General features: G+C 45.8%; 1 protein-coding gene across 1 annotated transcript; it reads left to right on the top strand.

The window, feature by feature from the left end:
* The first annotated feature begins 1,163 nt into the window (after nucleotides 1-1,163).
* On the top strand, nucleotides 1,164-12,688 carry ddx20 (DEAD (Asp-Glu-Ala-Asp) box polypeptide 20). The gene is made up of 11 exons (XM_041857093.2): nucleotides 1,164-1,568; nucleotides 2,526-2,620; nucleotides 2,795-2,963; nucleotides 8,207-8,321; nucleotides 9,188-9,330; nucleotides 9,482-9,620; nucleotides 9,791-9,849; nucleotides 9,982-10,064; nucleotides 10,219-10,324; nucleotides 10,738-10,839; nucleotides 10,985-12,688. The coding sequence occupies exons 1-11, from the start codon at nucleotides 1,373-1,375 to the stop codon at nucleotides 12,301-12,303; spliced, it is 2,526 nt and encodes an 841-aa protein (XP_041713027.1). The 5' UTR covers nucleotides 1,164-1,372; the 3' UTR covers nucleotides 12,304-12,688.
* Nucleotides 12,689-17,121: the final 4,433 nt, after the last annotated feature.

Genomic DNA, 17,121 nt, shown 5'->3' with positions numbered 1-17,121 from the left:
TTTAAGCTAGAACGTTTTGAAAATGTATATATGCCTTCATTTCTTAAAAATATAGACTCTTAGCTTTCATTTGACACCAGATTTGACATGCTCCTATGAACTTCACGTTGGTGCTCATGGGTCCTTTTCCATGGAAATGACCCTTGTTGCTTCATTGTCCCTTTCCATCCAAGTAATCTACAGGAGGATTCACATTTTCTAATAATTCATTCATCAAAATATTGTAATTCACTCTTCACATCAAGGGGCTTACTCCTGTCTATTCAAATGTGTTTCTGAAATCAAAAATATTTTTGCATTTAATTTCATGATCTGGCCTGCCTTGTATAAAAATGTATAACCCTCCTCAGTCCAAAGCCTTCAGCTCCTCAACCCCATACCTCAATGCACTGCCAGATCTGTCACTCCTCTCTGAGTGTCCCCTCCGGCGCGCCATCTGCTCTCTCCTCTCACCTGACAGGTCGTCGCCTCTCGCAGGGACAGTTTACTTGTCGGCAGCTGACCAATGGCAGGCCTCCCAATTCAAATGTTCAGAGGAGAAGTATGAGAAAACCATTAAGTGATGGCTTCCTTGAACACCCATAGTTTGACATAATTGACTGTGGTGAGAGACCTGGTAGCCTAAAATATACTTCTCTCTCTCTCTCTCTCTCTCTCTCTCTCTCTCTCTCTCTCTCTCTCTCTCTCTCTCTCTCTCTCTCTCTCTCCCATGTGTGTGTCTGTGTTTGTTTGCATCTGTGTTTGAGTGTGTGTGTCTGTTATCGGATAATAAGAAAAGCTGTGTGGCATTATCATTACAAAGATGCAGGTTTTATGGATGGCATAAGCCAAATAAATTGTTAATCAAGAGATGATGCACTGGGAAGATCTCAATTACATACTCCTCTCGTCCTCTCTCCTCGTCTCCTTCTCAAAACCCATTGGAGGAGAAGGTCAGAGGGGCGGGGCCTCTTGCTTTCTCATCCAATTGGTTTGGAGAAGAAGACGAGGAGAGAGGACTCGAGGAGTATGCGATCTTCCCTCTGACTAAGAATATACATTACAAAAATAAAACAATGGATACTGTACCAGAGACGGGAGAGGAAGCAAGACACCCCACTCCCTCATTTTTTCTCGTTACATTACAGTCAATAAACCACATAGACCAGACCCTGCTGCTCTCGCACTGGTGTCTATGGGAGAGCCACCCCCTTCAGCATACCATTTTTTTCAATGGTAAACGCCCTGAGAGAACTACAGTATCTTAATGTATCCACCATCTTTGACCAAACAGTAGATGGCGACAAAAGGTTGAGAACAGGGACACAAGAAAGAAAACGTCTAATCACGAGAAACAGTAACATCTCGCGATACTACTGGGTTTGAGTGAAACATGGCTTCCTCCATGAAGAAGGCTGCCCACGATATTGAAACGCGAAAACGGACTGATGATGTTGTCTTGTCGGACGGTATCGACTTCAACGCCCTGCTGTTGTCGCAGCCCGTGCTAGATGGACTGGCGGCTTCTGGATTCAAGAAACCGTCTCCAATCCAGCTCAAAGCCATTCCGTTGGGGCGATGCGGACTCGGTATGATCTGGTCGTCAGCGTCTACTACAGTAGTTACATTTTAGCTAGCTAGCTAGCCAGCAGGCAACAATTTTATGTTGTAACCTGCTAACTGCCTGTATTCTAGTCTCTTTACAAGTTAGAATTTCGAATAGAATCTCGTTAGAATTTATGCTGCGTTCATAACCAAGTGGGATGGTGGAAATTACTCGTTGTGAAGTCGTAAATACCAGTTGGATGCATTCACGTGCTTTGAACTCGTTGTGAAACGCTGATTGGCTAATGGCCAACAAGCTGTGTCAACCATTAACTAAAATGCTTGTAAACAAATTATAGTGTTCAAAAAAAGTTAATAGATAGTTTTTTATAAATAATGTTTTGATACATTTAACCAAAAATTGTGGATAAATAAAGATGGTTCACTTAGGCCTTTTATCATTGTCTCCCATAGACACCAATGCATTAACAGCTGGGTCTGATCTACCTAGTACATTGACTTTAATTGAACCAGAAAAAAACACCAAGTGGGGTGTCTCGCATCCTCTTCAGTCTGATTTAACAGCCTGAGCTGCTATTAGGTGATGTCAGAGGTCAGCATGTGGGAGAAGTCTGATCTCAGGGATCATGGATGAGTTTCCCACTAGTAGGAGTTGGAGGAGCATTCAAGTGGATTTATCCCAGTGGTATGTGGTAAATACCACCTTCCCACTTGGTTATGAACACAGCATAACTCTGGCAGTTGTCCATTTGGTTGGTCTTTCAGTCATCTAGAAGTGGACAAAATATCCACAGTAAAGTATCATTAAATCGAATTTGTCAAAATAGTTGTCAAATAAATGTAATGTGCATGGCTCTCAGGTGTGTTTGTCACCTGACACATGCGCAAGTGTTTTCATCGTTTACAAAATATTTACAGATAGCTATTTAGGACAGGAAGCTGGCAACCTACATGCCTCATGTCTGTGTGCTGTATTCTAGATCTGATAGTGCAGGCCAAGTCTGGCACAGGGAAGACCTGTGTGTTCTCTACCATCGCCCTGGACTCTCTGGTGATTGAGAACACTACCACACAGGTGACTCAACTCACTCAATTTATTGTAAAGGAGACATTCACTCATTTCACATGTCATGGTTGAATGTCATCTATGACATCTGTTTGCTTGAATCCATATTTGGACAGATTACAGGCAAATCTTTGACATAGCATGGACATTTTGCATTGACCAATATTTCCCTTCCTGTGACAGGTGCTGGTGCTAGCCCCGACCCGTGAGATAGCGGTGCAGATCCACTCTGTGGTGATGGCTATAGGCAGTGCCATGGAGGGCCTGCAGTGTCATGTCTTCATTGGGGGGACGCCCGTCAGCCAGGACAAGATCAGTCTCAAGAAGTGCCACATCGCTGTGGGATCACCAGGTCACTGAACCTATACAGTTTGTTTGTCTTATAAGTAAATAACCATGGCAACAGTATCATATGTATCAAACAGTACCAGTATGAAAAATGTATGTTTCCAAGATGGCATAGCAGTGCAGTCGTGTTTTCTGTAGTGTCCTTATGTAAATAGCCAGTTTTTTGTTTTTTTTCGTATATTTCTCAATCTCACTTTCCATCCTTTAACTAAATATACTTTCCTGCAATCCGCCTCACCCAATGTGGAACGGATTCTGTTGTTTCTTCATACATTTTTATCCAGAACCTCTGGCTGAAACTAGCCAGCTACTTGCTATTAGCCACCGTTAGCGGTCTTCACCATTGTCCGTGGCCGTGGCCTGCACTACCTGCCAGCTCTAGCCTGGACAATTGTCGGCCAGTCTGCACAGTCTGCACATCGCGCTATCGAGCCAGAGCATATCGGATTTTCTGCCGGAACCACTGAATCACTGGACCTTAACACCGGATCATCGCTAACTAGCTACTTGCTATTAGCCACCGTTAGCGGTATTCACCATTGTCCGTGGCCGTGGCCTGCACTACCTACCAGCCAGCCAGCTCTAGCCTGGACTATTATTCGGCCAGTCTGCACAGCGCGTTATCGACCCTAAACATATCGGTTTTTCTGCCGGAATCACTGAACCTTTAACACCGGATTTCATCGCTACTAGCTAGCTGCAACCAAATGGACGTTTGTGGTTGTCTAATCAGCCCTGAGTTAGCCTTGAGCCAGGCCCATCTCCCGGCTATCTACCTCTCTGTCAACCGGACGGGAACTCCTAGTGTTGACACGGAGCCCCGCCGATCCAACACGACTTGTCTGCCGACGAAATCGTCTGATGTGGTTACAACAGGCTTCCCGTTACAACGTCGACCACGAAGATCCATCTGCTAGCCCCGGCCCGCTAGCACACGCTAGCCGTGGCCTCTTGCTAGTGCTATAGCAGCCCCCGAACTACCTCCGAACTATCCTATTGCTGTTCACCGGACCTTATGATAACTCAGCTATACAGCTGATACCTGCTGGACTGTTCCTTTATACGGTACCGCATCCTGTTTATGTTTAGCCTCAGCCCAAACTTTGTCGCCATTACCAGCTGTTGTCTTAGCTCTCTCGAATTACACCTGTGATTACTTTATGCCTCTCTCCCATGTCAACATGCCTTGCTTATTGCTGTTTCGGTTATTTCTTATTGTACTATTTCACTGTAGATCCCCCAGCCCAGCTAAACCTGCCTTAGATAGCTCCTTTGGCCCACCCCCCCATACACACGGAGACCGACTCAATCGGTGCCTCCAGTGATGCTATCTCTTTCATCGTTACCCAACGCTTAGGTTTACCTCCACTGTACTCATATCCTTACATATCCTTTTCTGTACATAATGCCCTGAATCTATTCTACAACGCCCGGAAACCTGCCCCTTTTTTTCTCTGTACCCAACGCACTAGAAGACCAGTACTTAAAGCCTTTAGCCATATCCTTTTTCTACTCCTCCTCTGTTCCTCTGGTGATGTAGAGGTTAACCCAGGCCCTGTAGCCCCCAGTATCACTCCTACTCCCCAGGCGTTATCATTTGTTGACTTCTGTAATCGTAAAAGCCTTGGTTTCTTGCACGTTAACATCCGAAGCCTCCTCCCTAAGTTTGAGTTATTGACTGCGTTAGCACACTCCGCCAACCCTGATGTTCTAGCAGTGTCTGAATCTTGGCTTAGGAAGGCCACCAAAAATTCAGAAATGTCCATCCCCAACTACAACATTTTCCGTCTCGATAGAACTGCCAAAGGGGGTGGGGTTGCAATCTACTGTAGAGAGAGCCTGCAGAGCTCTATCATACTATCCAGGTCTGTGCCCAAAGAGTTTGAGCTTCTACTTCTAAATATCCACCTTTCCAGAAATAAGTCTCTCACTGTTGCCGCTTGCTACAGACCCCCCTCAGCCCGAACTGTGCCCTGGACACCATATGTGAACTGATTGCCCCCCATCTATCCTCAGAGTTCGTACTGCTTGGTGACCTAAATTGGGATATGCTTAACACCCCGGCCATCCTACAATCTAAACTAGATGCCCTCAATCTCACACAAATTATCAACGAACCTACCAGGTACAACCCTAAATCTGTAAACATGGGCACCCTCATAGATATCATCCTGACAAATTTACCCTCTAAATACACCTCCGCTGTCTTCAAACAGGATCTTGACGATCACTGCCTTATTGCCTGCGTCCGTAATGGGTCCGCGATCAAACGACCACCCCTCATCACTGTCAAACGCTCCCTAAAACACTTTAGCGAGCAGGCCTTTCTAATTGACCTGGCCTGGGTATTCTGGATGGATATTGATCTCATTCCGTCAGTAGAGGATGCCTGGTTGTTCTTTAAAAGTGCTTTCCTCTCTATCTTAAATAAGCATGCCCCATTCAAAAAATTCAGAAATAAGAACAGATATAGCCCCTGGTTCTCCTCAGACTTGACTGCCCTTGACCAGCACAAAAACATCCTGTGGCGTACTGCATTACCATCGAACAGTCCCCGCGATATGCAACTTTTCAGGGAAGTCAGGAACCAATATACACAATCAGTTAGGAAAGCAAAGGCTAGCTTTTTCAAACAGAAATGTGCATCCTGTAGCACTAACTAAAAAGTTTTGGGACACTGTAAAGTCCATGGAAAATAAGAGCACCTCCTCCCAACTGCCCACTGCACTGAGGCTCGGAAACACTGTCACCACCGATAAATCTACGATAATCGAGAATTTCAACAAGCATTTTGCTACGGCTGGCCATGCTTTCCACCTGGGTACCACTACCCCGGCCACCAGCTCTGCACCCTCCGCTGCAACTTGCCCATACCCCCCCCCCTCCGCTTCTTCTTCCCCCATATTCAGATAGCTGATGTTGCGAAAGAGCAGCAAAATATGGACCCCTACAAATCAGCTGGGCTAGACAATCTGGACCCTTTCTAAAATTAGCCGCCGAAATTGTCGCAACCCCTATTACTAGCCTGTTCAACCTCTCTTTCGTAGCGTCTGAGATCCCCAGAGATTGGAAAGCTGCCGCGGTCATCCCCCTCTTCAAAGGGGGTGACACTCTAGATCCAAACTGTTATAGACCTATATCCATCCTGCCCTTCGAAAGTATTTGAATGCCAAGTTAACAAACAGATCACCGACCATTTCGAATCCCACCGTACCTTCTCCGCTATGCAATCCGGTTTCCGAGCTGGTCATGGGTGCACCTCAGCCACGCTCAAGGTCCTAAACGATATTATAAACGCGCTCGATAAAAGACAGTACTGCGCAGCCGTCTTCATCGACCTGGCCAAGGCTTTCGACTCTGTCAACCACCGCATTCACGTCTCCTGAGTGGCGCAGTGGTCTAAGGCACTGCATCGCAGTGCTAACTGTGCCACTAGAGTTCCTGGTTCGAATCCAGGCTCTGTCGCAGCCGGCCGCGACCGGGAGACTCATGAGCGGCGCACAATTGGCCCAGCGTTGTCCAGGGTAGGGGAGGGAATGGCCGGCAGGGATGTAGCTCAGGTGATAGAGCATGGCGTTTGCAACGCCAGGGTTGTGGGTTTGATTCCCACGGGGGGCCAGTATAAAAAAATAATAATAATAATAAAATGTATTCACTAACGGTAAGTCGCTCTGGATAAGAGCGTCTGCTAAATGACTAAAATGTAAATGTAATTCTTATTGGCAGACTAAATAGCCTTGGTTTCTCTAATGACTGCCTCGCCTGGTTCACCAACTACTTCTCAGATATAGTTCAATGTGTCAAATCGGAGGGCCTGTTGTCTGGACCTCTGGCCGTCTCTATGGGGGTGGCACAGGGTTCAAATCTCGGGCCGACTATTCTCTGTGTATATCAATGATGTCGCTCTTGCTGCTGGTGACGCTCGGATCCACCTCTATGCGGACAACACCATTTTGTATACATCTGGCCCTTCATTGGACACTGTGTTAACAAACCTCCAAACGAGCTTCAACGCCATACAACACTCCTTCCGTAGCCTCCAACTGCTCTTAAACACTAGTAAAACGAAATGCACGTTGCTTGCACCCGCCTGCCCGACTAGAATCACTACTCTCGGCGGGTCTGACCTAGAGTATGTGGACAACTACAAATACCTAGGTGTCTGGTTAGACTGTAAACTCTCCTTCCAGACTCACATTAAGCATCTCCAATCCAAAGTTAAATCTAGAATCGGCTTCCTATTTCGCAACAAAGCCTCCTTCACTCATGCTGCCAAACATGCCATCGTAAAACTGACTATCCTACCGATCCTTGACTTCGGCGATGTCATTTACAAAATAGCCTCCAACACTCTACTCAGCAAATAGGATGTAGTCTATCACAGTGCCATCCGTTTTGACACCAAAGCCCCATATACTACCCACCATTGTGACCTGTACGCTCTTGTTGGCTGGCCCTCACTACATATTCGTCGCCAAACCCACTGGCTCCAGGTCATCTATAAATCACTGCTAGGCAAATCCCTGTCTTATCTTAGCTCACTGGTCACCATAGCAACACCCACCCGTAGTCTGCGCTCCAGCAGGTATATCTCACTGGTCATCCCCAAAGCCAACACCTCCTTTGGCCGCCATTCCTTCCAGTTCTCTGCTGCCAATGACTGGAACGAACTGCAAAAATCTCTGAAGCTGGAGACTCTTATCTCCCTCACTAACTTTAAGCGTCAGTTGTCAGCAGCTTACCGATCACTGCACCTGTACACAGCCTTTCTGAAATTAGCCCACCCAACTACCTCATCCCCATATTGTTATTTATTTTGCTAATTTGCACCCCAGTATCTCTATTTGCACATCATCTTTTGCACATCTATCATTCCAGTGTTAATACGAAATTGTAACTATTTTGCACTATGGCCTATTTATTGCCTTACCTCCATAACTTAATACATTCGCACACACTGTATATATATCTTTTCTGTTGTATTTTTGACTTTATGTTTGTTTTACCCCATATGTAACTCTGTTGTTTTTATCGCACTGCTTTGCTTTATCTTGGCCAGGTCGTAGTTGTAAATGAGAACTTGTTCTCAACTGGCTTACCTGGTTAAATAAAGGTGAAATAAAATAAAAGTATGTACTCACTAACTGTCAGTTGCTCTGGATAAGAGCGTCTGCTAAATGACTAAAATGTAAATGTAAAAATGTATCATAAGTATAATTTCATATCGATGTGTTCTTCCCTGTCCAGGACGTATCAAGCAGCTGATTGAGCTGGGTCTGTTGGCTACCGCCAGCATCCGTCTGTTTGTGCTGGACGAGGCTGACAAACTACTGGAGGAAGGCAGCTTCCAGGACCAGATCAAGTGAGAGACACACACTCACACACACACAATGGCTCAACTCCACCAGACTGACGTCTGTCTGCTGTCTGTCTGTCTGTCTGTCTCATAGAGATCCTATTAAATTACTAGACCGGCTAAACCGTTAAAGAGCCTTAATGGCCTGAAAATGGCAGCCATTGTGGTCAGGGAGACATCCAAACCAGTCTAATTGGAATTAATGACAGTAGAGGCATAGGTGATGCATTTCCTGCTTTTACGTATGCAGGAAAATAAAGGAAGGCATGTGATATATCATAAATTATGTAATATAATTATTGTCAACCAAAAAGATTGTCATCAGTCATTCCCCTATATTCAGTTAGCAGTGACTTTAAAGAAAAAATAGCATTCAGGGATGCTAAAACGTTTTCAGTGTAAACTTAAATGACTAAAGGCAGATATAAAGTATGTAGAAAGGATAATGGAGCTATATATTTTTTAAATAAGATTCTTTGATAACTAAGAATCACCAAAATAAAAACTAGACAGTTGGGGACAATCTAAAATTCCAAAAATATCATGGCATGGGGCCCCCATTGATTTTGTTATAATTTTTTAGTTACTGGGATAGAGTAAGAACACAGCATAAGCCATGGCAAAATGTGTAGAATTGCGGGAAATTTAGCTTTAAAACTGCAAATTCTCTCAGCCCAATGGCAAAATGTGTAGAATTGCAGGAAATTAGCTTTAAAACACCAACATGTTGTGTCTGCAGCCAAAAGCTAAAATGTTTGTTTGGAGACTGCGCTATTGGCCACACCAAAATGGCTGACCTTTTATACCATCATAAGAAGGTTCATGTCCATTTATAGTATTCTTATTCCTAATTCTATGCTCTATCTCTCTAGTTGGATCTTCTCCTCTCTGCCGGTCAACAAACAGATGTTGGCCCTGTCTGCCACCTACCCAGAATCCCTTGCCCAGCACCTGGTCCACTATATGAGAGAGCCCACCTTCGTCAGACTTAACCCCTCCGACCCTGGACTCATAGGTCAGTATCACAGCTCAACCAGTAACATCCAGGTACAGCAGGCATCACGTCCCAGACAGACACACAGATGTTCCATGATTTTGGGTCAAGATTAGCAACAAGATTGTGATGTGTGTTTATTTCACTGAGATGTGTATTCTGCACCCCTCAGGGTTGAAGCAGTACTACAGGCTGGTTCACTCCCATGCCATGCCCCATAAGGTGTTTGAGGAGAAGGTTCTACACCTGCTGGAGCTGTTCAGTAAAGTTCCCTTCAATCAAGCTCTGGTGTTCTCCAACCTGCACACCAGGTAGGACCCTCACCTAGAGTGTTACTGTAACATCAACTAGCTATGTAAATAACTGTCAACACAGTCATTTGTTTTTGCAGTGTAGTCACCCTATTAGTAGTATTATTTTTCTTTTTTGCATTTTTATTTTTGTTCAATCATTTCTTATTGTATGGTTTTCATCCCTGCAGGGCTCAGCATTTAGCAGACATCCTGTCCTCAAAGGGCCTTCCTGCAGTCTGTATCTCAGGTGAGAGGGCCAGGGCCAGCAGGGGGCACTATACTAGAGTACATTACTCTTACTAGATTCTACTGTGACTACTACTAGTCTACTGTCATAATAAAACGAAATCAGATGTAATATGCTGTAATGTGTGTGTAGGTAGTCTGAGTCAGGACCAGAGAATGGAGGCCATGTCTAAACTGAAGCAGTACCAGTGTAGAGTACTCATCTCTACTGACCTGGTGAGTGTTTCAGCTACCTCAGATCACACCTACCTCATCTCCACAATAACCTCACAAAGGGCTCTCCTAACCTCACAAATATCCTCAAGAACAGAACATTTCTGTATCACTCGCTAAAAGCAGCTTCCCCCATCTCCATCCTCTTCTCTCCCAGACCTCCAGGGGTATAGATGCTGAGAAGGTGAATCTGGTGATCAACCTGGATGTTCCTCAAGACTGGGAGACCTACATGCACCGTATAGGACGAGCCGGACGCTTTGGTGAGTTCTGCCCGTCAACACAGCCATTACATACACAAAAATGTATGCACGCATGACTGTAAGTCACTTTGGATAAAAGCGTCTGCTAAATGGCATATTATTATTATTATTATTATTATTATTATTACATCCCAATCACAGGGCTAGGACATCGGCCTGTTCCTAGTGTCTGTAGCACTCAGTCTTTAGATTGGCCCCAAGGTCAACAGGCTGGTTAATCACTCAGCCGTGTTTGTGGAGGTGATAGACAGAACCCTCTAGGTGACTACAAACTCTCTGGGTTTTCATGACAACCTCAGGCTGGCTGGAGTGGCATCTTTCTGTTGTCAGAACTCTTCTTTGTTTTTCCCTCTTACACACACACCTGCTAGCTTCATGGGACCTCATACTGAGTGTTTTCTCTTTTGTCCCAGGTACACACGGGCTGGCGGTGACCTACTGTTGCCATGGCGAGGAGGAGAATAAGATGATGGCCATCGCTCAGAAGTGCAACCTGATTCTTTGCGCTCTACCAGGTAAGATCTGGATGTCCTTGTGACATCTTTGTGACCTTAGTTGTGTTTTCAGTCATTTAGATCAGATTGTGGGTTCTTTTTATAAATGGAGCATGTGTGTTGTGTTATTGTGATCAATCTCCTAACCCCAACATCTCTCCTCCAGACCCCATAGAGCCAGGGCTGATGCAGGAGCCCTGTGACTGGGACATCACTGTGGAGGCCCTGACACAAGGGACTAACTCCCAGGTGTTCCCCAAGACAGAGAAAAGGAGACGGGCTAAGACCGAATCCCCAGCCCCTAAACCCTCCAGGGAACAGGACCAGGATCAGGACCCCAGCCCTGTCTACCCAGAGAGAACTGAACCCAGCCGACCAGGTAAGAGCCAGCACACAGCCAGGCCTGGGGCTAAGGCTGGGCCGAAGCCCAAAAATGTGTCCCCTGCCCTGGATGTCCTCCTACCTGCTCCCAGGGCTTCAGTAGGCCCTGGGGCCTCCCTAGCTCTCTCCCGTAAAGAGCAACAGGATGCCCTGCCCAAGATCCCTCCGCTCAGCGCCTTCAAGAGTCAAAGGTCAGGGATCATGACCTTCCAGCAGGCAGAGCTGGACTTCCAGAGCTTCATCAGGGAGGGGCTGGGGAGGACGGTAGAGGTCATCCGACAGTTCAGAGGTCACGGAGACGACGGCGAGGGATTTAACGGTCAGCACAGCTACGAGGAGTCTCACACACTCCAGAATGACTATGTGCCGCTCACACACACACACATGACACGGAACGGAGAGCGTCCACCAACACGCACACAGCCGCCTCTAAAGGCGAACTCTGACCCCTCAACTTTGGAGTCGACCTCTGATGGGTCCAGCTCTGACTCGGACATGGAGGAAGACCGGCAGGCTGACGAGTCGACGCAGAGCTCCGCAGATCAGTCCAGAGCAGCTGAACACAAACCAATCATGCCGATTCAAACTCAATCTGCACAGCAATCCACAGTCGTGGATTTGGCCAGGAAACCAAAGTTTGCGCCACCTAGAAGCCATCCCAACTCACCATCTGTACCCCAGCCCAGCCACCACAGATTCCCCAGACCAGAGGGGAGAGCTGTGAGTACAAACCCCGGGGAGGGTGAACCTTCATTGGGGAAGGCAAAGGGCAGAGAGGCTGCAGCACAGCAGTGGAGGGGGGAGACGGCGAAGAAAGTCAAAAGGGAGAAGGAGAGAGATATTTTAGAGGAGAGCTGGAGGAAGGTGCCTGAGAATCGAGGGAGTGACAGGAAGAGGGATGGAGGGAGTGAGGTAGTGGAGGAGGAGAATGGAGAGGGTTATGAGGGCTACTGGAGGGCCTACTACAGAGCTTGGGAGGATTACTACGCCTCCATGCCCCCCTCTCACCACCAGGGTTACCATGGCTACCACAGTATGGCCTCCAGCTGGATGGCTGCCTACCGTATGAACTCTGTGTACATGGAAGAACTGTTAAAACACTAACGCAGGGCTTCACACTTAGACCAGAGAAACTGAGTTAAACTTCTGCCAAAGACATGAGCTATTCTGTCCACTTAATGTCTGCTGTTATCAGTGAAACAAACACAAAGTTTTGAAAAGTTAAAGATGGTTAAAACGTTAAAGATCTCTTTGTTGGAGCAGCAAATGGTGAACAGACATTAATAATTTCTTCAGTTATTTTAAGGCAATCACTGATTTCCACTTAACAATGTTATTTTGCTGTACATGTGTTAATTTCGAATGTAAAATAGTGGACTTATGCTAATATTATTGCATGATAAATAAATGTACTACATGCATTATTATTATGCCTACTTGGTGTACATGTTTATGTATGTACTTTTGTAATAAAGATACCTTTGTTCAATATGCCTCCTTTCAGACCTTATTTGATGCCCCTTGTCATTTTTACTCCATCTGATTCTAGAAACTCGGAGGAGAACATGGGTTGCGTTTACACAGGCAGACCAATTCTGATTAAGAAAAATATATACACTACCGGTTTTAGAACACCTACTCATTCAAGGGTTTTTCTTTATTTTTACTATTTTTTACATTGTAGAATAATAGTGAAGACATCAAAACGATGAAATGACACATGGAATGATGTAGTAACCAAAAAAGTGTTAAACGAATCCAAATATATTTTATATTTGAGATTCTTCAAATAGCCACTCTTTGCCTTGATGACAGCTTTGGACACTCTTGGCATTCTCTCAACCAGCTTCATGAGGTTCCTCATGTTCAACTGTCTGGTGTTGAGCCTGACTTTTCTCCTGGGACTGCTGGGGAACCTGTTGGTGTGCTGGGTGATGTACAGGACTGACTGTGCAGACTGCCAACAACGCGCTGCTGGTAAACCTGGCTGCCAACGACCTGTTGAAATGCCCTCTTTCTGCTGTCTGTGCTACTGGAGGGGGGTTAGAGGAGGTGTTGCTGTCCGTCCTGCTGTGCTCCCTGCAGCAGTTCACCTATGGCATGCCCTCTGCTCAGCATCAGCATGGAACGGTTCCAGGCCATCGCTTTCCCATTTCACAACGAGAAGACGAAGGCCAGGATTCGGGTTTGGATCCTCTCCATCTGGGCTTTCGGGCTACTTCTAGCCATCTTTTCGGTGGCTCTGGCCAGACACGATCTGTTTTATTTTTATTTATTTATTTCACTTTTATTTAACCAGGTAAGCCAGTTGAGACCAAGTTCTCATTTACAACTGCGACCTGGCCAAGATAAAGCAAAGCAGTGCGGAAAAAACAACAACACAGAGTTACATATGGAATAAACAAAACGTACAGTCAATAACACAATAGAAAATCTATATACAGTGTGTGCAAATGTAGTAAGTTATGGAGGTAAGGCAATAAATAGGCCATAGTGCAAAATAATTACAATTATAATTTAGTATTAACACTGGAGTGATAGATGTGCAGAAGATGTTGTGCAAATAGAAATACTGGGGTGCAAATGAGCAAAATAAATAATGTAAATAACAATATGGGGATGAGGTAGTTGGGTGGGCTAATTACAGATGGGCTGTGTACAGGTGCAGTGATCGGTAAGCTGCTCTGACAACTGATGCTTAAAGATAGTGAGGAAGATAAGTGTCTCCAGCTTCAGAGATTTTTGCAGTTCGTTCCAGTCATTTGCAGCAGAGAACTGGAGGGAATGGCGACCAAAGGAGGTGTTGGCTTTGGGTATGACCAGTGAGAGATACCTGCAGGAACGCATACTACTGGTGGGTGTTGCTATGGTGACCAATGAGCTAAGATAAGGTGGGGATTTGCCTAGAAGGGATTTACAGTGAGGGAAAAAAGTATTTGATCCCCTGCTGATTTTGTACGTTTGCCCACTGACAAAGACATGATCAGTCTATAATTTTAATGGTAGGTTTATTTGAACAGTGAGAGACAGAATAACAACAAACAAATCCAGAAAAACGCATGTCATGAATGTTATGAATTGAGGGAAATAAGTATTTGACCCCTCTGCAAAACATGACTTAGTACTTGGTGGCAAAACCCTTGTTGGCAATCAGAGGTCAGACATTTCTTGTAGTTGGCCACCAGGTTTGCACACATCTCAGGAGGGATTTTGTCCCACTCCTCTTTGCAGATCTTCTCCAAGTCATTAAGGTTTCGAGGCTGACGTTTGGCAACTCAAACCTTCAGCTCCCTCCACAGATTTTCTATGGGATTAAGGTCTGGATACTGGCTAGGCCACTCCAGGACCTTAATGTGCTTCTTCTTGAGCCACTCCTTTGTTGCCTTGGCCGTGTGTTTTGGGTCATTGTCATGCTGTAATACCCATCCACGACCCATTTTCAATGCCCTGGCTGAGGGAAGGAGGTTCTCACCCAAGATTTGACGGTACATGGCCCCGTCCATCATCCCTTTGATGCAGTGAAGTTGTCCTGGCCCCTTAGCAGAAAAACACCCCCAAAGCATAATGTTTCCACCTCCATGTTTGACGGTGGTGATGGTGTTCTTCGGGTCATAGGCAGCATTCCTCCTCCTCCAAACACGGCGAGTTGAGTTGATGCCAAAGAGCTCCATTTTGGTCTCATCTGACCACAACACTTTCACCCAGTTCTCCTCTGAATCATTCAGATGTTCATTGGCAAACTTCAGACGGCCCTGTATATGTGCTTTCTTGAGCAGGGGGACCTTGCAGGCGCTGCAGGATTTCAGTCCTTCACGGCGTAGTGTGTTACCAATTGTTTTCTTGGTGACTATGGTCCCAGCTGCCTTGAGATCATTGACAAGATCCTCCGTGTAGTTCTGGGCTGATTCCTCACCGTTCTCATGATCATTGCAACTCCACGAGGTGAGATCTTGCATGGAGCCCCAGGCCGAGGGAGATTGACAGTTATTTTGTGTTTCTTCCATTTGCGAATAATTGCACCAACTGTTGTCACCTTCTCACCAAGCTGCTTGGCGATGGTCTTGTAGCCCATTCCAGCCTTGTGTAGGTCTACAATCTTGTCCCTGACATCCTTGGAGAGCTCTTTGGTCTTGGCCATGGTGGAGAGTTTGGAATCTGATTGACTGATTGCTTCTGTGGACAGGTGTCTTTTATACAGGTAACAAACTGAGATTAGGAGCACTCCCTTTAAGAGTGTGCTCCTAATCTCAGCTCGTTACCTGTATAAAAGTCACCTGGGAGCCAGAAATCTTTCTGATTGAGATGGGGTCAAATACTTATTTCCCTCATTAAAATGCAAATAAATTTATAACATTTTTGACATGTGTTTTTCTGGATTTTTTTGTTGTTATTCTGTTTCTCACTGTTCAAATAAACCTACCATTAAAATTATAGACTGAAAATGTCTGTCAGTGGGCAAACGTACAAAATCAGCAGGGGATCAAATACTTTTTTCCCTCACTGTATAGATGACCTGGAGCCAGTGGGTTTGGCGACGATTATGTAGTGAGGGCCAGCCAACGAGAGCGTACAGGTCACAATGGTGGGTAGTATATGGGGAGATGCTTAATGTGAGTCTGGAAGGAGAGTTTACAGTCTAACCAGACACCTAGGTATTTGTAGTTGTCCACATATTCTAAGTCAGAGCCACCGAGAGTAGTGATTCTAGTCGGGCAGGGAGGTGCAAGCAGCGTTCGATTGAAGAGCATGCATTTAGTTTTACTAGCGCTTAAGAGCAGTTGGAGGCCACGGAAGGAGTGTTGTATGGCATTGAAGCTCGTTTGGAGGTTTGTTAACACATTGTCCAATGAAGGGCCAGACGTATACAAAATGGTGTCGTCTGCGTAGAGGTGGATCTGAGAGTCACCAGCAGTAAGAGCGACATCATTGACATACACAGAGAATAGAGTCTGCCCGAGAATTGAACCCTGTGGCACCCCCATAGACTGCCAGAGGTCCAGACAACAGGCCCTCCGATTTGACACATTGAACTCTATCTGAGAAGTAGTTGGTGAACCAGGCGAGGCAGTCATTTGAGAAACCAAGGCTATTTAGTCTGCCAATAAGAATGCGGTGATTGACAGAGTCAAAAGCCTTGGCCAGGTCAATGAAGACGGCTGCACAGTACTGTCTTTTATCGATCGCGGTTATTATATCATTTAGGACCTTGAGCGTGGCTGAGGTACACCCATGACCAGCTCGGAAACCAGATTGCATAGCGGAGAAGGTACGGTGGGATTCTAAATGGTCGGTGATCTGTTAACTTGGCTTTCAAATACTTTCGAAAGGCAGGGCAAGATGGATATAGGTCTATAACAGTTTGGATCTAGAGTGTCACCCCCTTTGAAGAGGGGGATGACCGCGGCAGCTTTCCAATCTCTGGGGATCTCAGACGATACGAAAGAGAGATCGAACAGGCTGGTGATAGGGGTTGCGACAATTTCGGCGGCTAATTTTAGAAAGAAAGGGTCCAGATTGTCTAGCCCAGCTGATTTGTAGGGGTCCATATTTTGCTGCTCTTTCACAACATCAGCTATCTGAATTTGGGTGAAGGAGGCGGGGGGTTGGGGGGTTGGGGGGTGATTAGCCAACAATGACAACAGCCATTCGGTTGCAGCTAGCTAGTTGCGATGATCCGGTGTTAAGGTCCAGTGATTCAGTGATTCCGGCAGAAAATCCGATATGCTCTGGCTCGATAACGCGATGTGCAGACTGTGCAGACTGGCCGATAATTGTCCAGGCTAGAGCTGGCTGGTAGGTAGTGCAGGCCACGGCCACGGACAATGGTGAAAACCGCTAACGGTGGCTAATAGCAAGTAGCTAGTTAGCTGGCTAGCTGGCTAGTTTCAGCCAGAGGTTCTGGATAAAAATGTATGAAGAAAT

This window comes from Coregonus clupeaformis, chromosome 30, assembly GCF_020615455.1.
Source record: "Coregonus clupeaformis isolate EN_2021a chromosome 30, ASM2061545v1, whole genome shotgun sequence".
Taxonomy (NCBI): Eukaryota; Metazoa; Chordata; class Actinopteri; order Salmoniformes; family Salmonidae; genus Coregonus; species Coregonus clupeaformis.
Note: the sequence above shows the minus strand (reverse complement) of the source record. Positions and strands in the feature narration are given on the sequence as shown.

Coding starts and splice junctions, on each gene's coding strand:
- ddx20 (XM_041857093.2), top strand. CDS start 1,373: ATGGCTTCCTCCATGAAGAAGGCTGCCCACGATATTGAAACGCGAAAA. Junction 10,065..10,218: donor TACTCATCTCTACTGACCTG/GTGAGTGTTTCA, acceptor CTTCTCTCCCAG/ACCTCCAGGGGTATAGATGC. Junction 10,325..10,737: donor AGGACGAGCCGGACGCTTTG/GTGAGTTCTGCC, acceptor CTTTTGTCCCAG/GTACACACGGGCTGGCGGTG.